The sequence below is a fragment of the Columba livia genome, chromosome 9 (genome assembly GCF_036013475.1).
Source record: "Columba livia isolate bColLiv1 breed racing homer chromosome 9, bColLiv1.pat.W.v2, whole genome shotgun sequence".
Taxonomy (NCBI): Eukaryota; Metazoa; Chordata; class Aves; order Columbiformes; family Columbidae; genus Columba; species Columba livia.
Genome location: NC_088610.1, coordinates 13,751,534 through 13,771,872, shown reverse-complemented (window position 1 = coordinate 13,771,872; position 20,339 = coordinate 13,751,534). Strand labels below are relative to the sequence as shown.

Below are 20,339 nucleotides of genomic sequence, written 5' to 3'. Positions count from 1 at the left end.
AAAGTAAATTATATTCGCTTCTCATATCAAGAGTTTACCCAGCTCAGGTAGCAAGATTCTTTAGCCAGCCCCCCTTGAGACTTTCAGCTGTTTTCACAGGTGTGCAGTAAAACACACATTACAAATAGCATGCAAATAAAACAAGGCCAGTGGAATAATCCTTCAGGTGATCAGCAGGTTGTTCTGGTGTATAACGGATAAAAAGCAGGACAGAACAAGTTATAAAAGCAGCACGGAAGTGAAAACCTGCGTTTTTTCTTTCGAAAAAATGTGGGCACTCTTGCTTCTCATAGGTGCTGCAGCTGTTTCTGCTGACCTGCAGGATCTTGCCTATGATGGGTAAGAACAGACATCAAGTTTTATATTTGCACAATTTCTGCTGCATGAGCAAAAACCTCTCAATTGACTTACCTGTTTCAAATTCAATCTGTTCTCCCCTTTCAGGCAGAAGGTGTTTCGTGTGTTTCCACAGAATGATGAGCAGGTGGGAATCATCAAATCCTTTTACAGCGACATGCGGGTAAATAACTTGGGAAAGGGGGTATATTGCATTTGAAAGGAACATTTCTCCTTTTGTTCAACTAACATATATCTTAAAAAAAAAAAAAAAAGAAATCATGCTACTGAATGAAAGACCTGATCTTGATTCCATTCAAGTCAGCTGAAGTGTTTCTTCAGAGGGAACAGGACAAGGTGATAAAGCAAGAGCTCTACAAATACATTCCAATACCTTCCTTGAAAGTCTGGTTAATCCAGTCTGAATATCAAATCAGAATTTATTAAGACAATAAATTAATCTGAAATGCTGTATTCAGTGTGGGGTGATTTCAATAATGTATTATTATTTCCAAACATGGAAACTGCAACTACCAGAACTTTCACCATTATAGGCAAAACATTTTGCTCATGTAAATAATCTAAAAATATGTACTCCCAACAAACTGAACTTGTCTTTGGCCTCTAGGCTCTCATCTTTTCTTCTCTGACTTTCCTTTAAATCGTCCTTTCCAACCAAGCTGCATGTTTCTTACTGACCTTGATGTAGATATATGATGACACAATGACATGAGAAAAAACAATAAAGACAGCAAATGTGTTTTCAATATTTCTCTTCAGCTTTGATGTTGTAAAATAGCTGTTGGTGAACAAGACACCATTATCTGTAGGATGAAAGGATGGTATTTTTAACGAGGTACAGATGTGGAGAACTATCATAAACAGGCTGAAACAGTAGAATGCTGAAACAGTATTTTGTAGAAGAATATGCTATTGTATGGTTCTGCCAATATTAAGAAAATTAATGTACTATGCTTGCTTTCAAGTGTAGTACAAAGGGATTGCTTTTTTTCTTTTAAGCAAAGATCCCTGAACTACCACTGTTATGCAAAGCAATGAGTCAGGACTGATGTAGTAGTGTAACCTGGAATAGTCACCTCCCTTGAAGACACATAGTCTGTGAATATGCCCACCAACACAAATTTCCTTTACGTTCAGGAGACGAAAGGCTAAAAAGGCATTAATTAGGTTGTCAAACCAGTTTTACTTCCATTGGTCTTTAATAGGATGCTGAATCCATAAGTCCTGAAAATGACTTCAGCAACAAATATGTGAAATATTAATAGTAATAGCACTATTTTTTATCCACCCTGAAGGAAACTTTCCCTGAAGGCACAGGTTCCTCATACCAAGTTTAGTAATCTGAGTCTTAAAAGCATTCATACAGACAACAGTCTTCCCCAGCTGATTTATGTGAAGTATTTATATAGTGTCCCCCTGCTACAGTCAGAAGTTCATTTTTGTCTAATGCTTATAGGCAAAAACCTCCAATGAAATATGTACAAAGAACTAAAGTTGTAAAGACTGTTACAATATGCACAAGGCTGTATCCACTTAGATACTGTAGAACACTTGGCATTTGTGAAACTGTCACCGACATCTCCAGAATTCTGACATATAAATTGCAGGGCCTCATAAAATCATCTTGATCCATTTCCAGTTAAAATTTACATTGATACTTCTGGCAAGCAAGGGTGGGTCAGTGTAATAGGATAGAAATTAAATTTGATATTTTAATCACAATCAACATCACCATCATGCATACACCCACCTAAAAATCACAGCCTTGTGTGTATATTTATTTATATGTTTATTTGGCCTTCTTTCAGGTTGACCTTTGGAAGCCAGACTCTGTCACACTCCTAAAGGCAAAAACGCAAGTTGATTTCCGAGTTGAAGCTGACAAGTCTGCTGAAGTTGAAGATCTTTTGAAAGAAAGTGGAATGGAGTATAGGTAAGTTTGTTCTCACTGTTGTATTTTGAATAGAAGGTGATTAAATACTGGGGAAATGTGTTCAATCTTTTCATATTGGTCAACTGATCTTTCTGTCACAAACTTCATCCCTCCTGTGGTTGCCTCTGCTGGGGTTCATCTTTCTTATGACAGTTCCAATGGACTGTAGCTGCTCTGTGTTAACGGGGTGAGGTTAAATGTCGATTGGGGTATGAGTTGGAAGCAAATACTTACTACCATGAATTTCCCTGAGGTGAAAGCTCACTGCGGTACAGATGGGTGAAGTGCAGAAAAGACAAAAAAGATCTCCTGCTAAAGACAAAATGCAGCAAAGGTCTAGAAAAAGCCAGAACGTACAGCAGATGTGTTTGCACGATAGTGTCAGGAAACTGAAACCAGAAAATGAGCCCCAAGGGCCAGCATGAGAGGCTCCCCACTGATTTGTCTAAGCTGCAGAACAATAGTGAGAGGGGCAGAAAAACCCAGCTGGTGACAAAGAGAAGACAGTTGCCAGGTGAAGGGCCAAGGGAGTGAGGAGAATAGATTCCCAGGACAGCCTTGGGCTTACTCAAGTCACAGAGCAGATCCATGGCAACGATTTCTCCAAAGAGAAAGCTCTTAATTGGCCAAAATATTTTGTAAGTATATTACCCAGAAATAAAAAAGCTCTGAGTTCCTGTGACTGAATACAACTGTAGCATAAGTGGAGGGAAGAGACTACACTGTCACATTACACTTGCCTGAGAATGGAAGCATTGTAGTGAGTAGCACTAAAAGCAGGGTAAGGGGAAAAGAGCAGGACCAGGCAAGTGCTTACGCTTCATACCTTCCAGTCACTATACAAGCATTAACCAAGGATGAGAAGTTGACTTTGGGCTGGAGTGGAGTAGGATTGTCTGTTTCATTGCTCCTTTAGCTCCACTTGAGCATTGCACATTGGCTCAGTCAGTCTTGATTATCAGGCTTTTTCCATGTGTAAGGGATAGTCTGTCAACATCATGTACTCAGACACTGAAAGTCAGCGTTAATTGATCAAATTCTCATTACTTCATTTGGCTGAGTGAATAGTTTTTGTCTCTCAGCCCCATTGTTGTTGCCATCAGACCAAACTCCTTCCTGGACACCACACAGTTCTCATGAAACATAAATTTTATTATCTGCTAAATCTAAGGATAATCCAACCCTAAACTTACTGGCCTCATGTTGACCACATCTGATTTGGATGCTGCTGGGGGAACACAATCTAGAAACACTCTGGAAGAAATTGTTTTCAGTAATGCCACAGCCCACATACAGCACAGAAGTCCAGTCTTGGTGGAATTTCCTCTTTGGCAAAGGAGGAGTTACTCTACATGTGTTAGTTTTTCCTATAATATTTATGAACTCCCTCAGGTCCATGCACAAATCTTTTGATTGCAACAAAGGCCACAATCTCTAGAAGGTGTCCCTGACAAACTTCAGTGGAGCGTCCTTGTGACAACCCAAGCTGTTACAATTTCTTTGAAGTGTCGCTGCAGTGCCATGACATCATGTCAATGTAGCCATTTGCACTGTTTGTTCTGAAGGCTGGTGGTGCCTCACAAACTGGCCTCCTGCTCTTCTATTCAAATCACAAATTATCAAGGACATATCCTGCATGAGTAAGATTTGTAAAAATGTTAAGACAAGCACTGGAAAAACAAGAGGACTTTGATAGCCAAGGTTGAAATATAAGCAAAACATCCTCAAGAGTATGCTCAATGATGAGCTGTGCCTTTGTGACAGCCCCAGGGAAAGCTGAACAGGAGAGACCCCACCAATTCAGACAGGGTCCTGGGGTTTTCTTGCCATTATGTGTTCTACTTTAATAGCCCACCTCACATGCAGTCAGGTAGCCTGGAAGATGGATAATGCCACCTGCAACAGAGCTGTCAAACCACATCTCAACTTCAGGAGCTTGCTTTTACAAGGAATTTAATCAGGCAAACATCTCTGGGCTGCTGCATGGATGTGTCATGTTCTGCAGGCTACCTGTCCTCCAGTGCCCTAAGTTCAAGAGACGGCCCTTTTCCCACAGAGGCAATCTGGCAACACCACATCAGCCCAGAGCTCATTTTCTACACACTCTGTCTCAGCATTGCCATTCTTCCTAAAGCAGACTGTTGCCGCCCTGAAAGTTTGTTAGTATAAGAGTAAGTGGGCAAGTGCTAAGTAAGAGAAAGCTATTGTTCCCTGATCATTCTCACTGCGAGGTTGAGGCAGGAAGTAGTGTGAAACTTGAGCCTAATATATTTTCAAATGCATGAACTGACTCTGCAACATTTCACTTCACAATTCATGTGGCCTGAATTCCAGGAAGGCCCTGAAACACTACCTGGTGTTTACTTTCCTGCTAGCAAATGGTATGTTTCTCTTTACACTTTTTGTGGTGCCTTATTGCAGAGTTCTGATTGACAACCTGCAGGCTGCACTGCATGCCCAGCTTGACAACAAGGCTCGTACCACTGGACACAGCTATGAAAAGTACAACGACTGGGAAACGGTAAAGCCTAGAAGTTTGCCACTTTATCAGCTGGGTACCATTGCCTCTGTAGTTTAAATGGTTCTGATGTGCTTCCAGCTTTCTTCCCTTTTCCTCTTCTGTTCCATCCATTGCTCCATCCATTATTAAGATAACTCCTTCTCCAAACTGTCCTTCCTCTTCTCCTTTATTGCTCATTACCAAGTTGATCTATATAACCTATTCCTCTACATCTGTTTCCTCTATTTCTGCTCCTAGTGCTGCACAGAAATGCTGGCAGAAACACAATGGCTAAGCTGACATGCTTCACTGCTGGCTTGCTCTTTCCTTTACATTCCTTGTCCCATCTCCTCTGCTAAAAAACTTGGTTCCATTCCCTGCCTCAATTCTAGCTCTTCATCTTCTACCATATGCTCTCCCTTCCTCCCACCTTTTTTCACAGCCATGCTTAATTTTCCTGACATATAGTACTGACCATGTCACTCTTCACATCTTTACAGTGGCTGCTTATCATCCATTGCATCACAGTTTTTATACTTAAAAGTACGACAATCTCCCGTTCCTGTCTTTCCTGGCAAAAATCTTTCATTTTTCTGCCAATCATTGCCCACTAAGCACCTGTTACATTTTCAAACAAGAAAATTTGTACTTTCGCTCCAGGTGGTATCTGTAGACCATATACAGAACTAATCAGTTTTCTTCTATCAGAACTATCCTAAGGGGAAAAAAAAATCTCCATTTACAAGGCTATTTAAAAATAAGAACAAAACCTTCTCTGACTCTGCAAAGGTTATAGGCATGCAAAAAAACACCAACGTCCATAATGTCAACCATTATTTCTAGTATTTCCTTGCCAGTTTGTCTACATCTGTATGCTGCTTCCTGTCTTCCTCTTAGTTCCTAGATAGCTCTTTGGGCATTAAACCCTTTATGAGTGGATGTGATGACTTTTTGTGAGCTTCTGAAGGCATCTGTAACAAAGGAACTCTGCTCAAAAATTAAGATGATAAAGACTATTATTACTTCCCTTGATGATACATAGAATGAAGGAGAAGTTATTTCTTTTGTACTTGGCATTGGTTGACTGTTCCTACAAATCCATGTTCAGCACTTCTGTCACTAATTCAAACATGATAATGAATAAAAGAGCCATGAAACTGAAAAACATTACAACATGTAGAAAATCTAAGACTTTCAATCTACTTAACTAGAAAATCAGTTTCTTTTCTTAAGAGAGTTTAAAAGGTGACAAGGTCATAACTAATACAGGGTCAGCATTCAAAGGGCTTTATAATCCACCAGCCATACTCCAATGATGGATTTAGATAAATTCATACTAGAAAATCTTAATTCAGACATATAGCTCTAGTACAAGTAGGAATTAATACTTGGATATCTACAAACTGTATTAAAGATTAGACGCTCAGAAGGACTGTTCTGGTTTGAAATCTGTGAATTAATTAGTCTGGACCTGAGGAACAGACATCAGTAAATTTAATCTCCTTATTAAACAGATTGCTGCTTGGACTGCCAATATTGCTGCTCAGTACCCAAACCTTGTCTCTCGCAGTGTAATTGGGGAAACATATGAAGGACGGTCAATGTACCTTCTCAAAGTAAGTGCTCTGATTTCTTTGTGCCAGACCTTTCCTCTAGTAACCTCCGCAAGATAGTAATATACATTTTGCAGAAAATCTAATACCTTTTGTTCACTACTACTCAGCTTTTAAAACTTTTTTTTTTTTTAAAAAAAAGGGCATAGTGAATTATTAGAAGTTCAGACATGTCAACGTAACCACACTCCTGACAGCTATTTGAACGATCAGCTACCTTGATGTTCTCTCAGTCTGTTACTTTAAAACCCATTTAGTCTAAAAGGATCTATAAATGTCAGTCTTTCTAGCAATAGGCATCAAATTTGTATCTTCATCATATATACATTTTTGGCATAGCTCTTATGAATAAATAAGATATGATGACTTAAAGATTAAAGTATTAGGGTTACTTGCCCAAAATTGCATAAGCATTTACAATAAGATATCATTCAAGCAAAGATCAACTTTTAGAGACACTACAGGAAATAAATCAACAGTGCAGAATAATAAAATAATTGGGGGGGAAGCTTATCTACATTAATAAAACTGAAATTTTTATTAAGAGTCTATTGTTTTAGCTTGAATATCATGGTCAGCTGCAGCTGAGAGCGCTGCATAGATTTCCATTTAACAAGCAATGCTATATTTTTATGAAGTTTGACTTTTTAGGTCAGCAAGCTGAAGGACTTGTTCTGCATAGAAAATATATTGTTCAAGACCTGGTTTTCTTGTTTTATTTTTTTCTAGGTAGGAAAAAGTGGTGCAAATAAGAAGGCCATCTTTATTGATTGTGGTTTCCATGCAAGAGAGTGGATCACCCCTGCTTTCTGCCAGTGGTTTGTGAAAGAAGTCAGTGAGCTTAATGATGAAAAAATACTTTACAATATGAAAGTGTGTTTAAGAAAATCTAAAGTGAGCAGCAAGAGCTGAGGCCACTGCAGGTCGTCTTTTTACTGCTATATATCTGTCGCATATCCCTTCTCTCACCTCAGATGGTTAGGGTATAACTGCTTACCAACCTAATGGTTGGACCTGTAATCTTTCAGCAGCTTAAGACTACCTAAAAACATGTATGAGGTACTGACAACGAAAAGGGTTGCTTACACAGTCTGTAAATTCCTTTTTGCACCTGTAGTCACAGGAAGGTGAGAGACAAGCAAACAGGTCTAGTAACACAGCTAAGCACAGAGTGCACTGAGGAAATGTCGCCAAGAGAGAAAGAAGACTACAAATGAAATTCCTTGAGCTCCACTCAGAAACAGGGAAATGCATATTCCTCCCTTTGAGCTGCCACTTTGAGTTGTACAGAATAGTTTCTAAAATATGAAACCATATTCACAGGTTAAATTAGCTTCAATTCAGGCTGGGATACTTTAGACCTTGAATTTTATCTCATTTGCCTTCTCCTTCTCACCACCAATATAAAGTAGATGGGAGTTATCAAATGCTGCAGAGTCTTCTCTACAGAGAAGAGACGTATTCCCCCTCAGCAAGGGGGGGTCAATCAATTTGGCAGAACAACTCACTGATTGAACCTCAAACTTTGTAAGAATTCCTGCTTGAAAATTTAAAAACAAACAAACAAACAAACAAACCCCAAAAAACAAACAAAACACCAAACAGAAGCAGCAGCTGGGATTTAAAACCCAAGTAAAGGAAAGCCAAAGCACTGAGTGAGCCACGCTGGCAGAGGCATTGGTGGCAAGTACAATCTCAGTCTTATCAGCCAGCCACAGCCATGCGGGTTTGTTTACGGAGCAGTGGAAATTGAAAGTGACATCTCAGTGCAGTCAAAGGCAGTGTGATTTCATTAGCTCCTCATAAGGCTGCAGACAGTATGTGCTGCCATTTTTTGCTTAGCAATTCGCGTCACTACAGCTGTCATTTGCACCGTCTGGCCACTTAATTCATGGGCGTACCTGACACCAGCAGTGGCTCTGCTCAAGTGCGTCCAGGTGTGGAGAAGTGCTTTAAAAGCACAGCCCTCTAAGCATCATCAGTGGTTCCCTTGGGATTGCTCCTAGCTGTAAAAGTAAAAAAACCCCAAAACCTAGAGAAAAGCATGAGCAAGCAGCAGAAAAAAAAAATAAAATAGGACAAATTATGTTCTAGTGATCTGAAACTTGTTTTCTAGATTCTACATCCAACCTTCCACTTGCTAATTAAAGGCCAAAGATGCCTTTCTGCATTGCATTGCTCCCTGTGTTGTCCTTTATGTCTGTGTAAAGGAAACATAGGTGCAATATATTTCCATGATCATCGCATGCTCCCTCAACACTGATATAAATCTGTGAGTGGGCATACAACGTGGCAGGTCACGAACAATCATGATATACAGGTTTACGGCAGGAGTTCTTGTGTCTTTCTTTCAATGTATGTGCATGAAAAAGTGCAGGGAAAAATCTGCTTCCCTATGAATACATGCATCCACAGCATTATGACTGGAAATGTATAAGGACGTTCCTTGGAAATATTCTCTACAGTTTTGATTATTGATGACAATTATTTGCACAACAGGTATGAAAAGTGGGAATAATGATTTTTCCTTCTCACATAGAATATACCCAAACCGCTAAGGTGACAGGATGTAGTTAGAATATATGGATAGGAACTTTGCTCTGTCTGCAAACAAGCAGCTAGTAAATAGAAATCTCTTTCCAGTGATTCATTATCCTGTTCAAAAATCAACATTGCGTTACCATATAATTTATCTACCAAAATGAAATGGCTTTCTAAGAGCAGCATGGTTTAGGTCAATGCAAATCCTCAAAGTATGTGTAATATCACAGAGCTGCCGTGTGTCATGTGATGGAGTGACCTGGATGACTTTGTCCACCACATTCATTAATTCCTGATCCAGTCCCAGGCCTCTAAGTACACACAGGAGATACAGATCTACAAAGGCATCATCAGCTTTTTCTACTTTTCTCTGATTAGGCTGTTGAGACCTATGGAAGAGATAGTGTCATGACCAGACTTCTCGACAGTTTGGACTTCTATGTTTTGCCCGTTCTTAATATTGATGGTTATGTTTACACTTGGACAAATGTAAGTACATTCTTGTTTCTCAACAACAGTGTTGCTGGAAAAGACAACTGTTAGAACTTTCTCTTAGTTTTGATCTATGCTTCACCATTGTATTTCAGGATCGCATGTGGAGAAAGACACGCTCTAGAAATGCTGGTAGTGCTTGCTATGGTACAGATCCCAACAGGAATTTTAATGCTGGCTGGTGCAGTAAGTGTCTCCTAACAGTAACTGTGAGTGACCATACAGACATGCAATAGCAAAGATGCTTGATTATGTAGACTTTTCTACCTGATGGTCCAGCTCAAGCTTGAGTGAAGACCACCAGTACAGTACTGTGAGCTTGTGTTCAATTGCTGGAGCAGTTTTGAGCAAAAAACAGAGTTTCATTACTAGAATTGTCAATATGGCTACTTCTATGACCGTATCTATGCACACATGTGTGCATAGATACACACACACAATTGAATGAGTTCAGAACAGAAACCGAAGGAGTTTCCTTTTGGTCAGTTTCACCCAGTAGAGAGGGATCTCTTTTGAGTGGTTTCCACTTCTGTTTCTTGGAAACATCCTAGAAATGGGGGAGATATGCAAGGAGAGGACTTTTAAGTACTGAACCAAATCAAAATCTCAATATCACTTACATAACATAAAAAATAGTGTAACATGACTCTCCTAACAACCAACTTTTTTTTCAATAAATACTTACAAAATTCACTTTTCTTCCCAGCTCTTGGGGCCTCTAAAAGGGCCTGTGATGCCGACTACTGTGGCTCTGCACCCGAGTCTGAAAAGGAGACCAAGGCTTTGGCTGATTTTATTCGTGAACATCTTTCTACAATCAAGGCATACTTGACGATTCACTCCTATTCCCAGCTGCTGCTGTATCCTTATTCGTACACTTACAAATTACCATTGAATTCCAATGAACTGGTAAGTCATTTGTCATTTTGACCTAATGAAAAGAATAAGTAAAAATCATCACTTGCTATTTAGGTCCATTTAACTTCAAGCAGTTTCTTTAACATCTGGAAAGAACCTGTACAGACAGTTTTTTAAAATACTTCAGTCTTTCATAGCAAGAACAAGGGAAACCATGATAGCTTCAAAATAGTTCAAGCACAGGGTAAATTTAAGCGCCTTATTTAATTTCCACATACACAATGAACTTGCCACAAGGTCAGGTTTGTCTTCCAGTCAAGCCATACAGAAATCCACTGTGCCGTGCAGCACGGCTCCCTCCTGGCTCAAGAGGTTGCTGTGTACATAGCTTTAACACATTTCATGGAAACATTATGCCCTGTAAGTCAAGCTAACTGCTTGATAGATTATAAAAACTATGAAATCACTGAACTGGTATCATCAACAGCAGACAAGGATCTCTGTCTACCACTTGCTACAGAACTTCAGTTCTCACCAAAGTAAAATGGTAAAACTCCTATTGATACAGGTTTAGGACAATGAGGCAGTTTTTCTCATAATTAAAATCAATTAGATACAAAACAGGTTAAAAGTTTCAGTTCTGAGGCCTTTCCAAACAGGCCTGGACTCAAAGACACCTTTTAGTTGGAAGAGGAGAGGATTAATGTGTTGGTTTAGAGGACAACAGCTCTTTTATTTACCCTAGAGAAAGGCTCCACCCTAATGCCATTTAAGTAAAATAACAACAGTCTGGAATATATTTTTTTAATCTTTAAAACCAGAGACAGGGTTTAAAACTACTAAACGTTTATAAAAGTTGTAAACATTTTATAAGGCCAAAAATCAACAATCATGAATAATAAAATTACTTCAGTTCTCTGGCATATTAGCGATTAGAAGCTGTTGGCAGGGATAACAACATAGCAAAACAAAACAAACAAATCTTGATTCCCCTTTTTTCCTGGATGCTGCCAAAAGTCCAAGGCAACAACACTGTGTGTTGCTCTGCTGTGCAGGTTTGACAGATTTATGAGTGCTCCCAAAGAGATGTCATGATTCTGAAGCACAAATACAAACTGGGGCCAACAGTGAAGTTTCTTGTTACATTTTTTGCAGCTGAAAAGAGAGGATGAAATTAAGATGAAGATTTTGTTTTCTTAATTTCTCTTCCAGAAATTTTCAATTGTAATTATTCCAGGGAACTGTAGTATTTCTTGTGTTCAGTTTTTACAAAAGCTTTCACACATTGCAGCTCAGTGTAAAATAATAAAACAACACAAAACCCTTGAAGCTGCTTTGTTGTCAAGATCACAAAGTTCCCATGTGTTAAAAATTTGCATGACATTCTGCCCAATTTTTTGAATCAAGAGCAAATGTGATGAAACATAACTAAAAGTACAGCATGTTTCTCACAATGTTAAATGGAAAAAGTTTACATTGAAAGCTCATTATTAAAACAATCCTTAACAATAAGAAATAACCTATGTGCTTTTCTAGGTTTTCCAATTCTTTTATTGGATTAAAATTTTAAACTAGCAATGTTCTATTCTAATACACCATAGAATTTAATGAATCACTCATACTAAGGTTCTCAATTTTTTATCAATAAAAACTCTCCTTTCCTGTCATAGAAGACAATGCTGCTGTTACCACTCAGCATAAAAAGTTAAATAGCTCAGCAATGCAGGCTATATATGTCTCTTCAACCATTTGATTTTACTTTGAAAGTTAGCCTTTCCAACAACACTTTATCTTATATTTTAAATTGGGCACACTAAACCTAGAGAGAGTTCCTTTATTTTCTGCTACAAAGCAATCACAAATCTCACTACCATGACAAGGTGACCTTATGGGTGTTTTTCACATCTTAATTAAGGGAAAATATTTCCTCTGTTGGTGATCCCAACAAAAAGCCAGCAGGATCCCAGAGGTGCTCAACTTGTGTAGTATCTGATTTTAAAAAGGGAAGACTTCTTGCCAAAAATCCTTCTTTTGGAGAATGATATCAGAGTAGCACCCAATCCACATTGCCTGTAGTTGGGATAATTAAAGAGAAAGGGCCAAATTCACCCCAACGTCAGTGAATTAAATAGAAAGTCAATAGGCTCTGGGTCAGGTTTGAAAATGCAGCCTTTGAGATTACTTCAGATAACTAAAACACATTAATTTAAGCTGTGAATAAAGAAAATTTAAGTTTTTCAATCAATTGCACTTGCTTGAAATGAGACAGCTACAAAAAGAAGTAATATTTTGTAAGCCAATTGTTATGTTTCATGTCTAAAAGTTCTGTCTAGATTTAGAATTTAGAAAAATGCTGAAGAATGAGAATCTCAACTTTTAACAGAAATTGTTCAGGCAAATAAAAAGGTTATAAATAATTTTGCAAATGAAGAAGCAACATTGGTAGTGCCATTATCTTATCTTAGATGTTATTTTTACTCTGACAGACCTAATAAGTTAAAGGAAATATAGTTGCAATTTCTTATCTGTGTCAGTGAGCAACTGGACATGTGCTTAAACAAACCCTCACATGTCTGCTTAACATTAACAACGTTTTGTTCCATTGTATGCAATTAAAGATAGCATAATACCATAGGGTTTATGCTGCATTCCACAGTTTGAAATAAAGAAGGGCACAAAAATTGAGTAATTTGAGATTAAAGCCACTAAGTCTGCAGAAGAGAAAGATTTAGAGAATACTTGTACCATCCTTTTCTGCAAGTGTACTGAACTGCACCTCAAAAGACTTTTGCTGTTCACAGCCTCAAGAAATCACCAGAAGGCATAAAACCATTCTGGTTTTTGTTTCTCAGGTAGAACAGGGCACTCACAGAGAATCCCAGTCATCCTTTATGCTCCATTGCATTGCTATAGCAAATCAGAACAGCTTCGAAGTTATTGTAACATACTTTGAGTTGGGGATTAGAACTATCACTCAACCACCCCCAGCTCTGGGATGTAAAACATTATGGAAGTCACGTATGTCTCTCCCTTTCCACAATTTCCCACCCTTCTCCTTAGATGAAAGAGGGTCTCTGAGGATCTCAACCCCACAGGTCACACGGGTTTTCCTCAAATTTTCTCCTGTATTCAGAGCTGTTGTTTTGTTCCCCCTCCCGCCCCACCCCCAGGATGTTGCACAAAACTTTCACTGTTATCCAAATAACACTTCAACAACAAAAATAAAAACATCCAAGACAAGAAAATCTAGGTCAGGAATTTCTCAGAAGTTACACAATACTCTTGTGATGACACCCTGAAAGAAAAATGTGCTCCTTTTGGTGAATCACATTTTGCCTGCTTCATAATCCTCTTGACTCATTCTTTCCTATACCCTGGACTGTTACTCTGCACACAGAATACACACTTGAATCCATCTCCTACAGAGGACAGAAGCATTAGCTTTTCACAATTAAAAAATGTGCTTGGCAAGACCAGTATCTCTCCACACCCCCAAAAATTCTTTTGATCTTTATTTTACTATTCACATTTTTGTTCTCTTGCAATAAGGAACTCTGTATTTAATCACACTTTTCATAAACACTTCAGTCCGTAATTTTTAATCCGTTCATATTTTGGCCTTCACTTTCTATTAGGTCGCCCTATGCTTTTCTCATTTTCAGCAGAAAATCCTAGATTTATCAATTCTTGCTTGTATTTGAATTGGCTCTGAACTATGATTTGATAGTGCAGAGGAATGTGCATTGTGCCCTTCCTTCCCAGGTTCCATTCCATTTCTCAGTTAAACAACAAGCTCAGTGTCAAGTACATGTTTACAGCCAGCTCATACTCATTGTCACATTAACGTTTGTGTATCATTTCAGTTTGGCAGGCTGCAGAATATTATATTAATTTACCATCCAAGATAATTTTCTAGACACAGGATTTCAGTTTGTATTACTTGAATGCATACCAACCACATTGGTTATTGTTTCAGCTCACCCAAATTCACCTTCCACATTGAGTCAGTCTAGTATTTAATTTCCTCTTGAGTACTTAAAATAGGATTTAGTGGAAAGTGGAGATTTGCCCAGAGTCTGTACAGCCTGCAAGAGGAGTGAATTTCAAATATATTGTTTGACTTTGTGAATATCAGTTTGATTATTTAACCTGGTTCCTGGAAGAAGTCTTTTCACTCCTGACTTTATTGCTGAAAGTGTTTAGGATATACGAAGACCTGTGTGTAAAAATTTTTGAAAGGCAAAAATCCTGTCATCTAGGAGACTTGGACATACCAATGAGGAGTTGCAACCTGTGCTGTTGTTTTATCTGTGCTGTTGCAAACTCCTGTGATTGTACTACTTGTTACAAGTAAATATTAGTGAAGTCAGCTGGGAAGCACAATAAACAGGAAAGTGGGCAGAAAGGCAATGTTTGGAATTGGCTTCACAACTCCTCCACCAAGTTTGCCACAACAGAACTGCTCTGTACTGACAGTCTTAAAATTGTGAAAAGGATGTTTTTAGTAGCAGCATCTTCAAGATGAAGCTCATGTATGAACGACTGAAAGGCAAGAGTCTCCAACAGGTGTAGGGCACATTCACCTTAACTCAGTCACACTGGAGACCCTCTCACCAGGGATCTATTTCTTAAACACTCTGTGAGATTGCCACAGAGAAACAGGCTTGTAAAGCAAAAAGAAGCATCATACCCAAGTCCTCCATTTGGCTGGATTCCCAGGACTCTTGGGGGAGATACTTAACTATGAGCAACAACAGAATAGTGAACAAAATTACACATCAGTCGTGGACTGAGGGGAGTCTGTTTTTATTGGCAAAACCAGAGGCCTCAGAAGTTTAGCTTCATTTGGACGAAGTTAACTTTGCAAATACCACATTTTCAGACTTCCATTACAGAGGAAGTTGAGGGCCCCTCAAGTAGCACATGAGACTGAGGTGAAAAATACAGTTTTCAATCTTGGGCAAATCAGTTTGCAGTGCAGTGAGGGAAGGGAGCTAGAGGTCCAGTCAATCATTCAAAAGGCTTCTCCAGATCCCTGTCAGATCGTGAAGGCAAAGGGAGTTGTCTACATGCAGCAGCTGCATAAGCAACATCCCCAAAGGGTTTCCAAACAGCTGCAATTTCCTGGCAAATCTAACCTGATGATACAAGAGTAAAACGAGGGAGATGCTCCCCAAAAATTACCTATTAACACACAGAAGATGCTTAGTCTGATAATTTATCTTTTAGTTCAAAACTCCAGATGTGCTAAGAGAGGCCAGTAACATATCTTACATTAAAAGCTCATAACTAGAAAAAACAGATTTAAAGGTTGTGAATTATGTAAGATAATGGCAACTGAGAACACAGCTCTGCTGTCTCAATGGCCCATGCACTCTGTACACAAGATGAAGTAAAATATTAGTAATTGCTGGGTAAACACAGATGGGTGATTGGTGCAGGGAGCTCTAACTTCTGCTGAAATCATCAGCTCTGTGAGTTCTGCTGCAAGTCAGAAGCTGAAAAGCCATTTTTGCTCCCAGTTACAAGGTATTAATTTGGAGTTATTTCTAGGACTTCAGGGCGCCAGTTGTTGCCCTGCTACTATAACTCTCAGCAAAATTTTCCGTGCAAGAGAAGGATTCTTAACAGCAAAAAAAACCAAAAACAAACAAACCCCAAACAAACCCCAACAATTCAGTTAAGCCAGTTATGCAAAGAGATGTAGAAAAATCCCTCAACAGCAAAGAGTACCCTCAAAGGTCAAAAAGATATCGGTGTTTCTCCTTGCAGCTGTTTTCCGAGTAACATATAGCTTGAAAATCCAAACCACTTTTCAAAAACTAAATATCATTTGTCCTTTTTGAAAATGCTGGGCATTATTTACATCCCTCTGCATAAATCTGCATGTTATTTCCTTTTTACAGATGTTTTTGAAAAATCGTGCTATTTAAAAAAAAATCCTCATATTTTGTATTTATACTCACAAGTATGTACTTATTTTGTATTATTCTTGCTGGTTTATACTGTATTATTAAGAGGTGACTTTTGTTCCTATACAGTTGATTTTTTTTAATATACTTTTAGGGTTTGGACTATAAAGCTATTAGGAAAGCAAATGGTAGAGTGTCACTTAAAGGAAAAAATCAGATATCAAAACTTCTGATGAAGTTTAATTTCATAATGAAGCCATAAATGCTCAGTCATGTTTTTCACTTAAAGGGGGTCATTTAAAATACCACCTCGATCTCCAGCCTGCAGAGCTTGAGGAACTTGTTTATTTGGATTTCAAGCTCTTAACAGCTGGAAATCTCAACTGGTCTTTCTACAAATGTCTCTTTTTTACAACTTCCTGGCCTATAAAAAAAAACTCCCTCAGATAAGAAGATTTCCTGACATACTTCTCTTGGTATCTGTTCTGGTATTATTTAAAGCCATCATTGGGCAAGTGAGTGAAAGGAATGTCCTATTCTTCCCAAAGAGCAGCTCTGTTCTATTGTCCCTACCATGCAGTTTAATAAGAGAGGGCAAATCCTGGTTACTAATAGATCCATACATAATATCAGACTATCTTTACAAATTTAATTTCTACTTTGCATATATTTGAAAAGAGTAAGAATCAGTTTACATTTAAAAATTCATTCATTTTGAGAGATGTGACTCAATCTCAACTGTTGATTAAATGTTATAAACAAAAGATGACTGAAGAAAATATGGTATCACTAGCAGATAGTAGACTCCAACCTCTACAATTCCCTCAACATGTGTTAAAAATTATTATGGATTTTAGAAAAATCAGCTTATTAAGGGATTTTTAAAAAACCCAACCAAACAAACCCCCAAAACAAACCAAAAAACCCAACCAACAACAAAACAAACAAAAAACAATCCCACCCTACACTCCCTCCCCTCCCAAAAAAACCCCAAACAAACAAACAAACACCGGAGGGAGCCTCGCTCCTGCCATCGCTCTGAATCCAAGATTGTGAAATGCAAAGCAACAACGTTCTTCCTACAATTGCATATGTTTGGACAATCGAGAGGCCAGAAACAAAACCTCACATTCAGGTACAGCCAGTTTTATAGGTGGAAGGATAAGCTTCAAATACTCTTTGGTTTGCCTTGTTTAAATATTCTTTATGTGCTAAATGATCACAAATTCATACAGCAAACTCCCATAACTCTAGTATGTTCAAAATCCAACATTTGTGAATGGGGAAATACTTTCAACTCCACAACAAACTAGACTGCCAGTGCTAATGCGAGCATATTTTTACATTGTTTTGTAGAAGCTGAGAAAACTTCCAACTAAGATTTTCTAAACGCATTGTCCAACATGCCTTTTTGAGTAATTCACAGGAACACTTGAAGCATAAGGATGAACAGAGAATATTTTACAATATATCTTCCACTGGGAAGTAAGCCAGAGTATAACCTACAGAGAAAGAATGGGCTTGAGGAAATTCCTGAAATTTGAGCCATTCAGCTGCAAGCTATAAAGATATGGCAACCCATTGCTTATTCTTATACTAAACATCTGCTTTCAAAAATCATTCATATTTATCATCTGCTAGTAATAGTTTTCAGGTTTTATTACCAACATGCTGTATAATGAAGAACTGGAAGAGCCACACGTTCCAAAGAAAACTCTGTAATTTTCCTTACAGCAAAGATACAAAGCTTCAGAGTACTAGTGATGGGCCTGATCCAGCCCCCACTGAAATCAGTGGGAGTTGAATGAGTCCCCCTGTGCACAGGAAATGAATTGAAATTAATGAGACTACATATGGTTCCAGGGTAATTTATGTCTTTTCTGGCTGTTAATATTTATAAGACCTTAATCTGCTTTCACTTGTTCAACTCCACTGACTAAGCTGACTCTACTCTGAATTTATAGCTACAATAGAAGGAAAAGAAAGGCCATTGTATGTTCAAAATTTACGGTACTGTTAGTATTCTCTAAGATTCTCTTATCTCTAAGTAAAATACCTAATTTAGTTTTAATCTTGTACAAGTTTCTTCTAAGTATAGAAAATGCTGTTACCTTTTGTCCCCTTATGTACCCAAGCCCCACTGCACTCTACAGCAGGCTGTACATGGATGGAGCAACACACAGACTGGACTACACTCCCTGAAATCTTAGAGAACAAGCTCTTTACTTATAAGCTCTTTTCACAACAACAGGACAAGCTGAGCCTTGTCAGCTACTGACATCTAGTCATTCTGAGAGGTGAACAACAGTTTTCAAATACAAACTTCTCAAGCATGGCTTTTCAATTTATGCAACAATCTAGTTGCTTAGATTCACTCAGAAAGCTTCTGAAAATCTGCATTTATCATTCTTATTTGCCTACAGCATTCCATTGCTCGTGCTGCAACCGAACAGCTGTCCAGTTTGTATAATACTCAATATGAATATGGCCCAGGAGCTACAACAATCTGTAAGTACTGGCCTAAATATGCTAGCCCTCTTTATTAAGTGCTACTAAGCCTATCAAATGCAGTTTTCTAGTGACTATTGCTCCTCTTCCTAAGCAGTCTCCTTTTTTCATCTGTACATACTCAGAGGTATATCCGGAATCTGTCATTTCTAGAATACGGGATGATATATTCCTTAAGGATCCCAGGGAGTGTGTGACCCCCTGGAAAGTAAAGTGATGTGGTAAAGTGTTTAGGAATTCCTGTCCATAGCGTGAATTCCTAAATCATATGCAGCTTAGATCAAAACATAAAAATCTTGACCTGAGATTTTTCTACATTTCCAGTCTCTCCAGTCAAAATGAAAAGACAATATGAATAATGGCTTCAGCCACTCTAGCAACACAGATAATTATTTCTTTTACTTTGCGTTACAGACTGAGAAATGTACTAATTACAATTTCATTCTTCTACCCTTCTTGCGAACCCAGCTGCAAGGGTATGGCCTTTGCAGTGACAAAAGCTGAGCTGAGTATGGTGCATCTAGACTTCTAGAACTTTAATATCTCCTATGCTTAAGATCTCCTCATTTCCTCAAATATGGAAACTAATATCTTTTCACTATTTCTCTTTCCTTAAATAATTTTAAAAACAGTTTCTCCCGATGTTAAGAATATTTATGGAGGGTTTTCCTTAACAAATGTTTTGGTGATGCTTAGCAATTCTGGAGGCTCCTTCCTTAGCAAAAGAGACTGACTGCCTTCATTGCACCAGAATACTGGAAAGGGAGGTTACCATTTGTCCAGAAGAAAAACATGGAGCTGATATCCCAGATCTGCAGTTCTTTGAGATCTGTATGAACCTCAAAAACCTACCCAGTGAGAGGGTATTTGCTTCTGCTGTCACATTTTTCTAAACAACCCCATGCAGCATGCCATCTTCCTGTTCCCCACACATTCCTCCTCTGGTCTCCCCACAATACTGATAAGGAGGGAGCAGTTTATCTTGTTTACATTTGCCTGCATGCATCAGCTAGAAGGAAGCTTGCAAATGGCCTAAAATCACAGAAGCTTTTCTATGAGCAGGAGAGATCAACCAATTCACTGAATATTCCTTCTTATGTGTTCTTTCTGCTCTTACTTGAGCCCAAAGTACATCACATTTCAATGCGTAGCCACACTTTTCCAGCTAAGCTTTACTTTGTTTCTTTATCAACAGATCCTGCTTCAGGGGGCTCTGACGACTGGGCTTACGATGAAGGCATCAAGTACTCTTTCACTTTTGAGCTCCGAGACACGGGTAGATACGGTTTTCTTCTCCCTGAATCTCAGATAAAGCCAACCTGTGAAGAGACTCTCCTTGCTGTTAAATACATTGCCAATTATGTCCTTGACCACTTGTATTAGAATGGGATTCTAAAAACTATTAAAGAAAATTTTATTCAGAGATGCTTTCCTTTTTGTTCTTCCCTAACAATAGGTTTTTATCTCTCTGTATTTAACGTTTTTAGGCATGTTCTTAGTTCATCGTAGGTCAATAGATCTACAAGTTTGTCAAGATAAATTATATCTTTTACAAAGGCAATTACTTGCAGGGGGACTAAAAAGAAACAGAACAAGAAGCTTAATCAACGTAAGGTAAAGGTTGC

At 38.4% G+C, this 20,339-nt stretch overlaps 1 protein-coding gene across 1 annotated transcript; it reads left to right on the top strand.

Annotated features, from left to right (window-relative positions):
• Positions 1 to 170: 170 nt before the first annotated feature.
• CPB1 (carboxypeptidase B1) lies at positions 171 to 20,137 on the top strand. Its single transcript, NM_001291523.1, is given in 11 exon segments — positions 171 to 339; positions 445 to 520; positions 2,166 to 2,290; positions 4,712 to 4,811; positions 6,305 to 6,406; positions 7,133 to 7,234; positions 9,323 to 9,433; positions 9,532 to 9,622; positions 10,143 to 10,345; positions 18,630 to 18,714; positions 19,910 to 20,137. Coding segments are annotated over 11 exon segments (1,254 nt in total). The 5' UTR covers positions 171 to 268; the 3' UTR covers positions 20,098 to 20,137.
• Positions 20,138 to 20,339: the final 202 nt, after the last annotated feature.